Source organism: Panicum hallii, chromosome 2 (assembly GCF_002211085.1).
Source record: "Panicum hallii strain FIL2 chromosome 2, PHallii_v3.1, whole genome shotgun sequence".
In the NCBI taxonomy this organism is placed as follows: domain Eukaryota; kingdom Viridiplantae; phylum Streptophyta; class Magnoliopsida; order Poales; family Poaceae; genus Panicum; species Panicum hallii.
Window position 1 is genome coordinate 5,069,522 of NC_038043.1, and position 10,160 is coordinate 5,079,681.

Sequence of the window (10,160 nt, forward strand, 5' to 3'; positions counted from 1 at the left end):
AAGTTTGGCATTGAGATATGAGGTTCTCTCACTTAACATTGTCACCATTTCAGCATGAAATTGCTACACGGAATCCTCAATAATCAATATCCCTCCAAAAAATTCATAATAAGAAGGCTATTAATTTTTTTTTGCACACGACCAAATCTCTCTCCTCCCACTTAGTCCTCATGGTGAGAAAGTTCAGATATTAAAACTTTATCTATAGTTTGGCCAACAAAATGATTGAAAATTAGATGTTGATCACATTGGTACATAAAAGGTGATCATGTTAATAAACACAAGCAATATTATTATTTATTGAAAGGGAGCAAACAAAAGTAGAGTAAGTTGACAACACATAAAAATGTATAGTGTTCAATATTTTGTAGCCCTTTAGTTGTGAATTAAGCATGATTGGGAATGAAGTGCTTTTGAAGAAATAGAAATGGACCTAGCTAGAACTGATGCTTTTATTCCTTCTTTGCTTCAATGATTTACTTGTTGTTTTAGCTCCGTGCACACGGATAAGTTAAGATTTTAAATGTTTGCTTTTAGTTTTAGCGGAAGTGCCTCAAATATCATTTATGCTAAAATGTGAAAACTCAAATTACAAGTACTTATACTGTGGTTTCGATAATGATTTGGAATCAAGACCTCTGTTCCACGATAGATAATTTGTTTCGTTTCATGTTTTGTTACAAAAGTTGACTGTGGATTGGATATTGCTTTGGAATTAAGACTTTTTTTTGAAGGATTACAAGGGAGTTTAGTTCTACAATCAACAATCAAGTTGTGTTTTCCAAGCTCCTAGTCTTCTCCCTTGCCAAAGAAAACCGAGCGTACATAATAAATTTGTCGAAAGCCAACTAGCATGCTGAGCTACGAAGAAGATCACTGTAGGTCTTGGTGGGCTGATACACTAGAAGAACGAGGTTCTGAGAGAGCCAAGAGCCCCTCCAGGAAGACCTAGCTCCCCCAAATACTGGGCCTTTTGTCCCTGTCCGGTCCAGTAACGTTTTGGACTCTTTATGTCTCTCAAAAGCCACCTTGCAGCCCATGGCTTCATGGTACTTTTGGTCAACTTAGTTAAAGTTTTACTCATATTAGTCACTTAAGCATTAGAAATTAAATTAATTGCCATCCTTCCTTTTATGGAAGATGCCATTTTCCCAGAAAAATAATTACACATCATACTACCTGTTGGCTGAAGATAATCAAATTGCGACTGCCGACTATGGAGGAGCATTCCGTCGTATAGATCAATTATTGTATTCATTATGGAAATCATAGTGAGCGAGTAATTTTAATCAAGTATACCAACCAAGGGAAATTACATGTCGACTGTCAAGCCATGATCTGTTTCAGAAACTAGAGTAACGGCTAATGTTTCATAACGTTAATCATGAGTACGTCTTGGGTTTCCTAGTGGAGAGTGGGCAGGGGGAAAGTTACGGAAGATGCCGACCATGGTGCTTCGCCCACAACCGTGGAGGTACACGATAAGGAGCACTACCGCCCAAAAATCCATGCACTGCCGCGTCATTTCTTTACTCATCTTCTACGGCCACACAGAGGATGCTACCCCCGGTACACAAATTCATAATTGTTTGGCTCTTTTGCATACATCTTTTCTACGAGTACATAGAAAAATGGTTGTCTCTATCCATACTAGATGAAACGTAGCTCCTACTCTACCATTAGATCGCAAATTTAAATATATAATTCTACTATGCATCTACCATTAGGTCGCAAATTTAGATACATAATTCTACTATGCATCTGAATAGACACTATATCCTATCCTAATCCATGTTTGATTTTTCATTTTAGCTGCAATGTGCAAGTTTTGACGGTGGAATCCACTTTACTTAATGAATATCATAACTCTTTTCTTTGGCCATGACATCGCGCAAGCATTCAATGGTATCTTTTCTGTTCTAAAATCCATGCAAGTGAAATTGAATTTGCGTTACTAGAAAAACCGAATCATGTATAGATTTGGTAGTACTTTTTAGGGTAGATTTTGTAGTACTATAAGTGCGTATTATTTCTAACTACTTCCTCCGTCCTAATATATAAAGTGTAACTTTTTTTTACTCAAGTCCTATGATATAAAGCGCGCTCTCTATATGCACTTATATCGATGCAATAATACTAGTGCTGACAGAGAGAATTAAATATATTTTTTAGTCTTTAAACTAGAGGTGGTTATGTCTTATATACTGGGACGGAGGAAGTATCAACTACCCTCTCGTTCCAGCATGGAGATACCCGTCGTGCCGGTTCTAAATGCTCGTCATGTGAATGATTGTAACCCAACAAACCACGTAGAAATTAAATCTGCGGTTTCAGTACCGAAAGTGCAGTGCTTTTTAAATGCGGAGGATACATACCGTTGTGCACGTAGCAGAAGCTGAAGCCGGGAAAGTGCCGCTTGCATGCTTGTAAACGTTGTGCATTGTGTTCACCACCATTGGTGCGGCGCGGTGCTGCCACGAGGCCCCGCGACAAATCCTAGCCCCGACGGCATCTTCGCCCCCCATCCCCTCCCAGCTTCCATCCCATTCCCCCTCACACAAATTGTCCCCCTCCCTCCGTCTTCTTTACCATATCACTGCCGGCCAGCCCGCCATACCACCACTGCCGCCCGCCACCATTCCCACCGCCCCACCGCGCGCTCGCAGCTGCCGCGGGTGCTAGGCAGCCAGCCGGAGCCGCCGCCGCCGCCGCCGCGCCCATGGCCTCCGTGGCGGCCACCTCCACGCTGGCCCCGGCCCTCGCCGCCCGCCGGCGCCGGGCGCGGCCTGGGGCGGCGCCGCTGCCGCCACGCCGGGCCGCCGTCGTGCGGTGCTCGCTCGAAAGCAACGTCTCCAACATGGGCGTCAACGGTGAGGAGCGGCACCCTGCTCGCGCTTCTCTTCTGGGGCCGGTGTGAGTGGAGAGTGGGTTCGTAGACTGTTAATCCTTTGGAATTTTCACACCGTAGTTCCAGTACTCCCTTGGGTCATAAAAAGCTTGTCTTTTGGGCCTGAATCAAGCCTGGAGTTTTAATTTGGCTATCTAAAACAGTATCGTTTTGAGTTTAGTTCAGAGGCTCATTCATGGTGCTGTAGTTTCCCTATGCTCTAGAAATATCTTCTTATAATTGAAACTACTCCTCGTAGTTCTGTTTTAGAGACAGCGGTGGTGTTCTCTTTTGTGGCCAAAAGTGTAGAATTCTGGGTAGATTGCTCCAAGTTTCTAACTTTGTGCTGTCAGCTCTGTTTCGGTTTAAATAGCTTTTGGCTGAAATGCCAGGTTGACTTGGGAATTTTGTACTGAGGATCTTTCCATGTGTGGCAGCTCCCAAAGGGTTGTTCCCACCTGAGCCGGAGCACTACAGGGGGCCCAAGCTCAAGGTGGCCATCATAGGGGCAGGCCTCGCCGGCATGTCCACTGCCGTCGAGCTTTTGGACCAGGGCCATGAGGTTAGCTGATTGGTTGCCTTCAGCAGAGCTATATGCTCAATTGTTCGGGGAATCACTGCCTTTTAATTGTCCTAGTTGGGAATGATTCGTTTTGCAGGTTGATTTGTACGAGTCCCGGCCGTTTATTGGCGGCAAGGTTGGCTCATTTGTCGATAGGCAAGGAAACCATATCGAGATGGGGTTGCACGTGTTCTTCGGGTGTTACAGCAATCTGTTCCGCCTTATGAAGAAGGTACAGGCATCTGTACCTTAAGCTCACTAGACACATGCTGAGTTAGTTTTGTACTGTTATTTTGACTGCCTTACTTAGATAACTCTGAATTAGTTTTTGTTCGAGAAATTTTAATTGGATGTCTTCAGAGCTCATCAATCTGCTGATGAACTCATTGTATTTCAGGTTGGTGCTGATAATAATCTGCTAGTGAAGGAACACACACATACTTTTGTAAACAAAGGGGGCGCAGTCGGTGGTACATTCAGCGCTCATATACCCATCAATCTTGTTGTGGAACAGTGCTCTTATGCTGCAATATTTTTATTATTGTTAATAGTTTTTGGAATTGCTCTATGCCTATGATAGGCAAAAAAAAGTGCAATTACTTCTAGTGTGTTGAAGTATTAACCAAGTGTTCAAGTTTAAAAAGTGAAAATACAATATTGCTTTTGAATGTTCTGCTAAGGGATTCGTTTGTATTTTCTGAGAAATAACAATGCTTGTGTTGCCTGCTGTGGCCTGTGGCACACTATTTACTTAGTCCTTCAGTTGTGATAAGGCATAACATGTCATAGTATGATACTGCAACTTAACTGAACTATGTTTTGTTGTATATTACATGCACCTTATGGTGTATTTTTTCATATTATTTGCATCGGTTTACAGAACTTGATTTTCGGTTCCCGGTGGGAGCTCCATTACATGGTATTCAAGCGTTCCTCAGAACTAACCAACTCAAGGTAAATCCATAATTCATGAATATTATAATCTTCAAGGAGAGCCTCAACTCATGAAATTAGTTTAGCCTTGAATTTCTTTCTTTACCTTTTGGCATCATATGCTTCCCCATCTGTTATAAATTTCTCTTCTTGAGCTCTATCAGTTTCATGATCATGAGCCTTGCCCTATGCTGACTATTTCGTGCTGCCATTATTTAACCACTTAGACATGTTATTTCCTTCTGATACTTTTTTTCACTGTGCTCTTTGAATTCCATCTGTATTCACATCTTTATAGCCATTCACTAGCAATTCTGAAAGTGATCTTCCCTCTCCCATTTCATACAAAAGGAATCAGCTCACTTGATATGCATATCTTGTTAGAATTGTTACAGTCCATCATAATTATATTTTAACTATTGCATATAGGATATATGCACAAGCATGCTATGCCATTTGAAATAGTTTGCTCTTTGCAGGTTATTATAATGTCTGTAATAGTACAATTTTTCACAATATTTTTGCATTCTTATTCTTGTTCTAAGCCATGGAGGAAGCATTGTAAAGTCCTCGTAGGTTCCTAACTACCTATCCTTGATACTAACTTAAATTAGCAAAGCTTGTTCATGATTGTGGTATCTTCAGACTGAGAGTTGTTGTTTATTTGAAGCTAATATTTAGTTCTGTTTTTTAAGTCTATATTGTAAACATTCTTAGGTTTTCCCTGTAACTATCACTGGCATCCTCATTGGAAGTGAAGGATTCTTTAAGTGCACATAAAAATTGAAATAAGGACTGAGTTCATGTCGTATGTCAATTTTTTAATAACTACATGCTATTAATTACATAGTTTTCATTAAACCTTTTAATTGTAAAACATTTGAATTATGTTGCAGGTGTATGATAAAGCAAGAAATGCAGTTGCTCTTGCCCTAAGCCCAGTTGTTCAGGCTCTGGTTGATCCCGATGGTGCATTGCAGCAAGTGCGAGACTTGGATGATGTAAGTATTCACTGCTTTTGTTTAAGATTCATTAGGAGTGTACAGCTTGGACATCTGTAGGAGTTTTCATGAAGTATCTTTTAAAAATATGTACCATTGTAACCGATAGCTATTTTTTTCAATTTAAATGTACATTTGCCAGTGTACCTTTTTCAGGTAAGTTTCAGTGATTGGTTCATGTCCAAAGGTGGTACTCGGGAGAGCATCACAAGAATGTGGGATCCTGTTGCTTATGCTCTGGGTTTCATCGACTGTGATAATATTAGTGCACGTTGCATGCTTACAATTTTCACTCTGTTTGCCACAAAAACAGAGGCATCTTTGTTACGCATGCTAAAGGGTTCACCTGATGTTTACTTAAGTGGCCCGATAAAGAAGTACATAACAGACAGGGGTGGTAGGTATGATGACAGAGACAAAATTTTCTTGTGAACTGTCTTTGTCTAGGTACTACCATACATCTGAAAACTTACGCCAGGTAACAAATACTTCAGGTTTCACTTAAGGTGGGGATGCAGGGAGGTTCTCTATGAGAAATTACCTGATGGAGAGACCTATGTTAAAGGCCTTCTTCTCTCGAAGGTAAGATTTCTTATCAGTATATCAGTTTCTGCTTTTGCTTGATTATGCAGCTAGATCATATGTGGAAAATAAGACGAACTCTGTAGCCTTAACTATTCTGTATATTTGTATTGATATTTTCATACATCTGGATATTTTTAGGCCACAAGCAGAGAGATAATAAAAGCCGATGCATATGTTGCAGGTTCCTTTTCTTCTTCCTTGTCTTTTGTTTCTTCTCTATCTACCACTTCCAACCATACCCACTTAACTTGGTTTCGATAATTGCACAGCTTGTGATGTACCGGGGATCAAAAGACTACTACCGTCAGAATGGAGGGAATGGGAAATGTTTGACAATATTTACAAGTTGGATGGTGTTCCTGTTGTCACTGTTCAGCTTCGCTACAATGGATGGGTTACTGAACTTCAAGATTTAGAAAAATCAAGGTAGCTGACGCCCCCCCCTGCATATTTAGTATTTTTTTCACTTATTTGGTTTTAGACCTGATAATTTAAAATTCTCACCACTCATATCTGAATGTTTCATGAAGATTACATTTGTTTTATCTAACAGATACTTGTGCAAATGTAAATTGAGTTCATGCTCTCTAAGTGATACTTCTCTTATCTTTGATGTAGACAACTAGAAAAGGCGGTCGGTTTGGATAACCTCCTGTACACTCCAGATGCAGACTTTTCCTGTTTTTCAGACCTTGCACTCTCATCTCCTGCTGATTACTACATTGAAGGACAAGGTTCCCTGATCCAGTAAGTCTACATTTTCATTCTGAATATTTTCTACTTTTGGTGGCTGGAATAGTTTATGAAGATTCAGTGTAGTATTCACTTTTTGACATATCATTTTGAAGTTCTGGTTTGTATACATTTTACCTAGCTAGGTTACTAGCAGTCTAGCACGTTACAACTTACAGCTACTGTGTTTCAACTATCAAATTGATTTCTTTGTGCAAATGTACTCACATTCAATGCTTGATTCATTTGCAGAGCTGTGTTAACTCCTGGTGATCCATACATGCCATTGCCAAATGAGGAGATCATCAGTAAGGTTCAAAAGCAGGTAAGTTTGAAAATAACATCTGTTTTTTTTTGTCTAGTTACTGCTACAGCTGATTATTGCAGATTTTTTACTTTACAAATAACTAAGCAAGATCTCATTTGGAAGTACTTCAAAAGATACAAGATTTCTTGTGATCATATTATATATTTATATTCTCGTAAGCTCACCTCAATACCAACACATATATGATTTCCTGCAGGTCGTAGAATTGTTCCCATCTGCCCGGGGATTGGAAGTCACATGGTCCAGTGTGGTGAAAATTGGACAATCTTTGTATCGTGAGGCTCCTGGAAATGACCCATTCAGACCTGACCAGAAGACGCCCGTTAAAAACTTCTTCCTGTCTGGATCTTATACGAAACAGGTATGTTCATCTACAGGACTCAATGGACCAGGAAACACTAAAATTTCACCATTTCAAATTTCGGTGTCTGCACACCAGGGATTTAATTTTAAGAGATTCTCCTAATATTGTGCTATGTGTTCAGGACTACATTGACAGCATGGAAGGAGCGACTCTCTCTGGCAGGCGAACCGCAGCCTACATCTGCGGTGCTGGGGAGGAGCTGCTGGCCCTGCGAAAGAAGCTAGTGATCGACGACAGTGAGAAGGCGTTGGGGAATGTCCAAGTCCTGCAGACAAGTTGAGCCTTGCCATCACACATGCTGGAACGGCCAGATTATATCTTTCTCGCTTCTGGTTGCGGGCGACCTCTTGTATTTCCTATTTGAGCATCACATCCGCCGCGGCTTTTCCGGTTCCTGATCTGAGAACCAGGTATCTAGGTGGCATACGGGATTACATCAGGCAGTGTGTATGTTAAGCTGGAACTTGATTGATCATTCATTGGGACGATTGATTGCTGATATATACATACAGCACACACTGTTCTTACGCCTTGCGAGAAAATAGCAAGCAAATATCCGGGGGCGATTGCTGGATGATTTTATCAAGATGTGGCTTTTACACACATGAATATCTGGCACTCTTAGCCTCTTCATTTCATATGAATATCTGGTCATTGCTAGGCCATGTGCAATTGAGTTTTGGTTCATGGAAAATGCAGCTCCTCGCCGGCTGGCTGCTGTGCTGGAAACTGAAACATGTCCGGCCGCTGTGCTGGAAACTGAAAGGTCAGTTTCCGGCGTGCTTGCCGCTGTCACCGGCGATGACTGGAGGCAGCCGGAGCGTGTCGCTGTGAAGGCCTCACGACCTCCTATGGTCTGTGAGACCCTTACGGCCACGAGAGAGCGCGAGCTCCTGCGGTTCTGTTTGTTTCCCTGACCAAGCTGAGCGGCAGTTGGTGGCTGATGGCGCCAAGCCCAGCTGCCGAGCCGCCCCCGGCCCGGCCGTCTAGCAGTCACCTGTGGCGCGCCGGCGGCGTCCTCCAGCCCATCTCCCGCTCACAGGTCCTGCTGCAGGGGCCCAGGCGCCGCCACCGGCGTCTCCCGGGCGGCGTCGTCCGAGCTGCGCCGGACGCGCCGCCGGTGGTCAGGGCGGCCGTCAGCGCTGTCACCGAGCTCCTCAGAGCCCTTTCCCCAAACAAGACGCCCAGGTAAGCTTAGCCTCTCGTTCGAGAAGCTTACCCTCGGCTCCGGGATTTGGATTCCGCGGCATCCAACATCCATTTTTCTTGGCTCGGCCGTGCAGGGACGCCGCCGAGCAGGGTGAGGCGAAGGATCCGCCGCCGTGCGGCAGCGTTGAGGATGTGCTCGCGGTCCTCCGAGACGACTACCGGCGCGCCTACTTCCTCACCGGTACGGGTCTCTTGCAACTTGCTGCGTTCTTTCACCTGGGATTGGTGGATCATGGCGGCTGCAGGATTGCAGAGCTGAAGCTGATAAAATTGTAAATTTGAAGCATGCGCACACAGCATGATACGGATTGTTCAGAGAAATGTGCAAGGAAATGATAACCAGCTCCTCTAGGATTGCAGGGGATTTCTCTCGGGGCATATACACTGAAGATTGCTTGTTTGAGGATCCGACGATAAAGTTCCGGGGTACGTCTGATGTGTCCTTATTTGAAAAAAAAAAGTTTTGACGAAATTGTGAACATGAGTGCATTCTTGCCCCTCAGGATTGTCTAGATACTCTCAGAATCTTGATCTGCTGGTGCCATTCTTCAACAGCCCTTCGCTTGAGCTTGAAAGCATTGAAACGGTAAGAAACGCCATTTGTTGGCTGGAATTCGGTGATTTGTTTGCGGAAGCTTTGTTTCTGACTAGCAATTGTGTTGGCATCTGAAAAGCTTTTTAGTTCTGAATGGCAAGAACCAATTTGCCATTCTTGTAGTTGTAGACTTGTAGGTTATCTCCAAGTCCTAGCTCGAATTGAACTTATGATCCATACTGAAACACGTTCAGTCTGCGCATTTTTAAAATTGTTTCAAATCTCACAGGGCTTGAGGGTTGAGACAAAGTTTGTCAAAGCGACATGGAAACTAAGGTGCTTCTGCAAGCTTGAAAAAAGAAAGTTTGATTTTTTTCCCCCTGTAGTACATTAAAAGAGGATGGTCTCTCTTTGATAACACGCCTTCTCTGTTTTCAGGACATATTTGAGGCTACCATGGAGGCCCCTGATTGCGATCAGAGGGAACACAACCTATGATCTGAACGAAGATTACAAGGTAATCAGAAAAGCCAAACCTTGTAAAACTATCTCCTCTTTGATCAAAGGAAATCGAAGACACCCTTAAGATTTTGGGTTTCATTTGTTCAGGTGGTTCGGCACTCTGAGAGCTGGGACGTCTCTGCGCTCGAGGCCATCGGCCAGATATTCGTGTCTGCTCGGGAGCAGCGGAAAGGCAGCAGAGGCTGAAGCAGGAGATGTGCAGTGTGCAGCATCACTATACCGGATCATGGGCCGGCCGATCCGACAAACCCGACCCAACCCATCCGAAAAAACCTGACCCGACCCAGCCCGATCAATACGTGGAACACAGTAGCGAAATGTGCCACGTTGATTGGCCTTTCAAGACTTGTACTTTTACAAGTTGCATAAAACAGATCTATTTTATTAAGGATCATATCAACCAATCCTTTCTCCAGCAAATATGTTGGACAGATGTTTACGCCAATGATCAAGGGAAAACAATCAAAAAATAAGGCTCGATAAAGGGGATTACGATCCGAGT

The 10,160-nt window shown here is 43.0% G+C and overlaps 2 protein-coding genes across 3 annotated transcripts; both read left to right on the plus strand.

The window, feature by feature from the left end:
- Window positions 1-2,525: 2,525 nt before the first annotated feature.
- LOC112879845 (zeta-carotene desaturase, chloroplastic/chromoplastic) lies at window positions 2,526-7,995 on the plus strand. Its single transcript, XM_025944260.1, has 14 exons — window positions 2,526-2,870; window positions 3,325-3,449; window positions 3,547-3,681; window positions 3,847-3,919; window positions 4,330-4,403; window positions 5,279-5,383; window positions 5,540-5,784; window positions 5,878-5,965; window positions 6,107-6,149; window positions 6,238-6,394; window positions 6,587-6,715; window positions 6,953-7,025; window positions 7,225-7,389; window positions 7,514-7,995. Exons 1-14 carry the CDS (start codon window positions 2,720-2,722, stop codon window positions 7,670-7,672), a joined length of 1,722 nt encoding a protein of 573 aa, XP_025800045.1. The 5' UTR covers window positions 2,526-2,719; the 3' UTR covers window positions 7,673-7,995.
- Window positions 7,996-8,041: 46 nt separating this feature from the next.
- On the plus strand, window positions 8,042-10,078 carry LOC112879847. 2 transcript variants are annotated; one of them, XR_003226197.1, is made up of 7 exons: window positions 8,042-8,580; window positions 8,676-8,782; window positions 8,962-9,027; window positions 9,105-9,187; window positions 9,426-9,495; window positions 9,575-9,653; window positions 9,746-9,815. XR_003226197.1 is itself a non-coding variant. In XM_025944261.1 (7 exons), the coding sequence occupies exons 1-7, from the start codon at window positions 8,336-8,338 to the stop codon at window positions 9,842-9,844; spliced, it is 726 nt and encodes a 241-aa protein (XP_025800046.1). In that variant the 5' UTR covers window positions 8,047-8,335; the 3' UTR covers window positions 9,845-10,078. The 2 variants fall into 2 exon arrangements, 1 of the variants encoding a protein (XP_025800046.1); XM_025944261.1 differs by having other exon boundaries at window positions 8,047-8,580; window positions 9,426-9,472; window positions 9,746-10,078.
- The last annotated feature ends 82 nt before the right edge of the window (window positions 10,079-10,160 follow it).

What these genes read in the sequence shown, in the direction of transcription:
- LOC112879847 (XM_025944261.1), top strand. Translation starts at nt 8,336, where the DNA reads ATGGCGCCAAGCCCAGCTGCCGAGCCGCCCCCGGCCCGGCCGTCTAGC. An exon ending in TCCCCAAACAAGACGCCCAG is followed by an intron (nt 8,581 to 8,675) that starts GTAAGCTTAGCC and finishes TCGGCCGTGCAG; the next exon opens with GGACGCCGCCGAGCAGGGTG. An exon ending in ATCTGAACGAAGATTACAAG is followed by an intron (nt 9,654 to 9,745) that starts GTAATCAGAAAA and finishes TCATTTGTTCAG; the next exon opens with GTGGTTCGGCACTCTGAGAG.
- LOC112879845 (XM_025944260.1), top strand. Translation starts at nt 2,720, where the DNA reads ATGGCCTCCGTGGCGGCCACCTCCACGCTGGCCCCGGCCCTCGCCGCC. An exon ending in TTTTGGACCAGGGCCATGAG is followed by an intron (nt 3,450 to 3,546) that starts GTTAGCTGATTG and finishes TTCGTTTTGCAG; the next exon opens with GTTGATTTGTACGAGTCCCG. An exon ending in AGCCGATGCATATGTTGCAG is followed by an intron (nt 6,150 to 6,237) that starts GTTCCTTTTCTT and finishes ATAATTGCACAG; the next exon opens with CTTGTGATGTACCGGGGATC.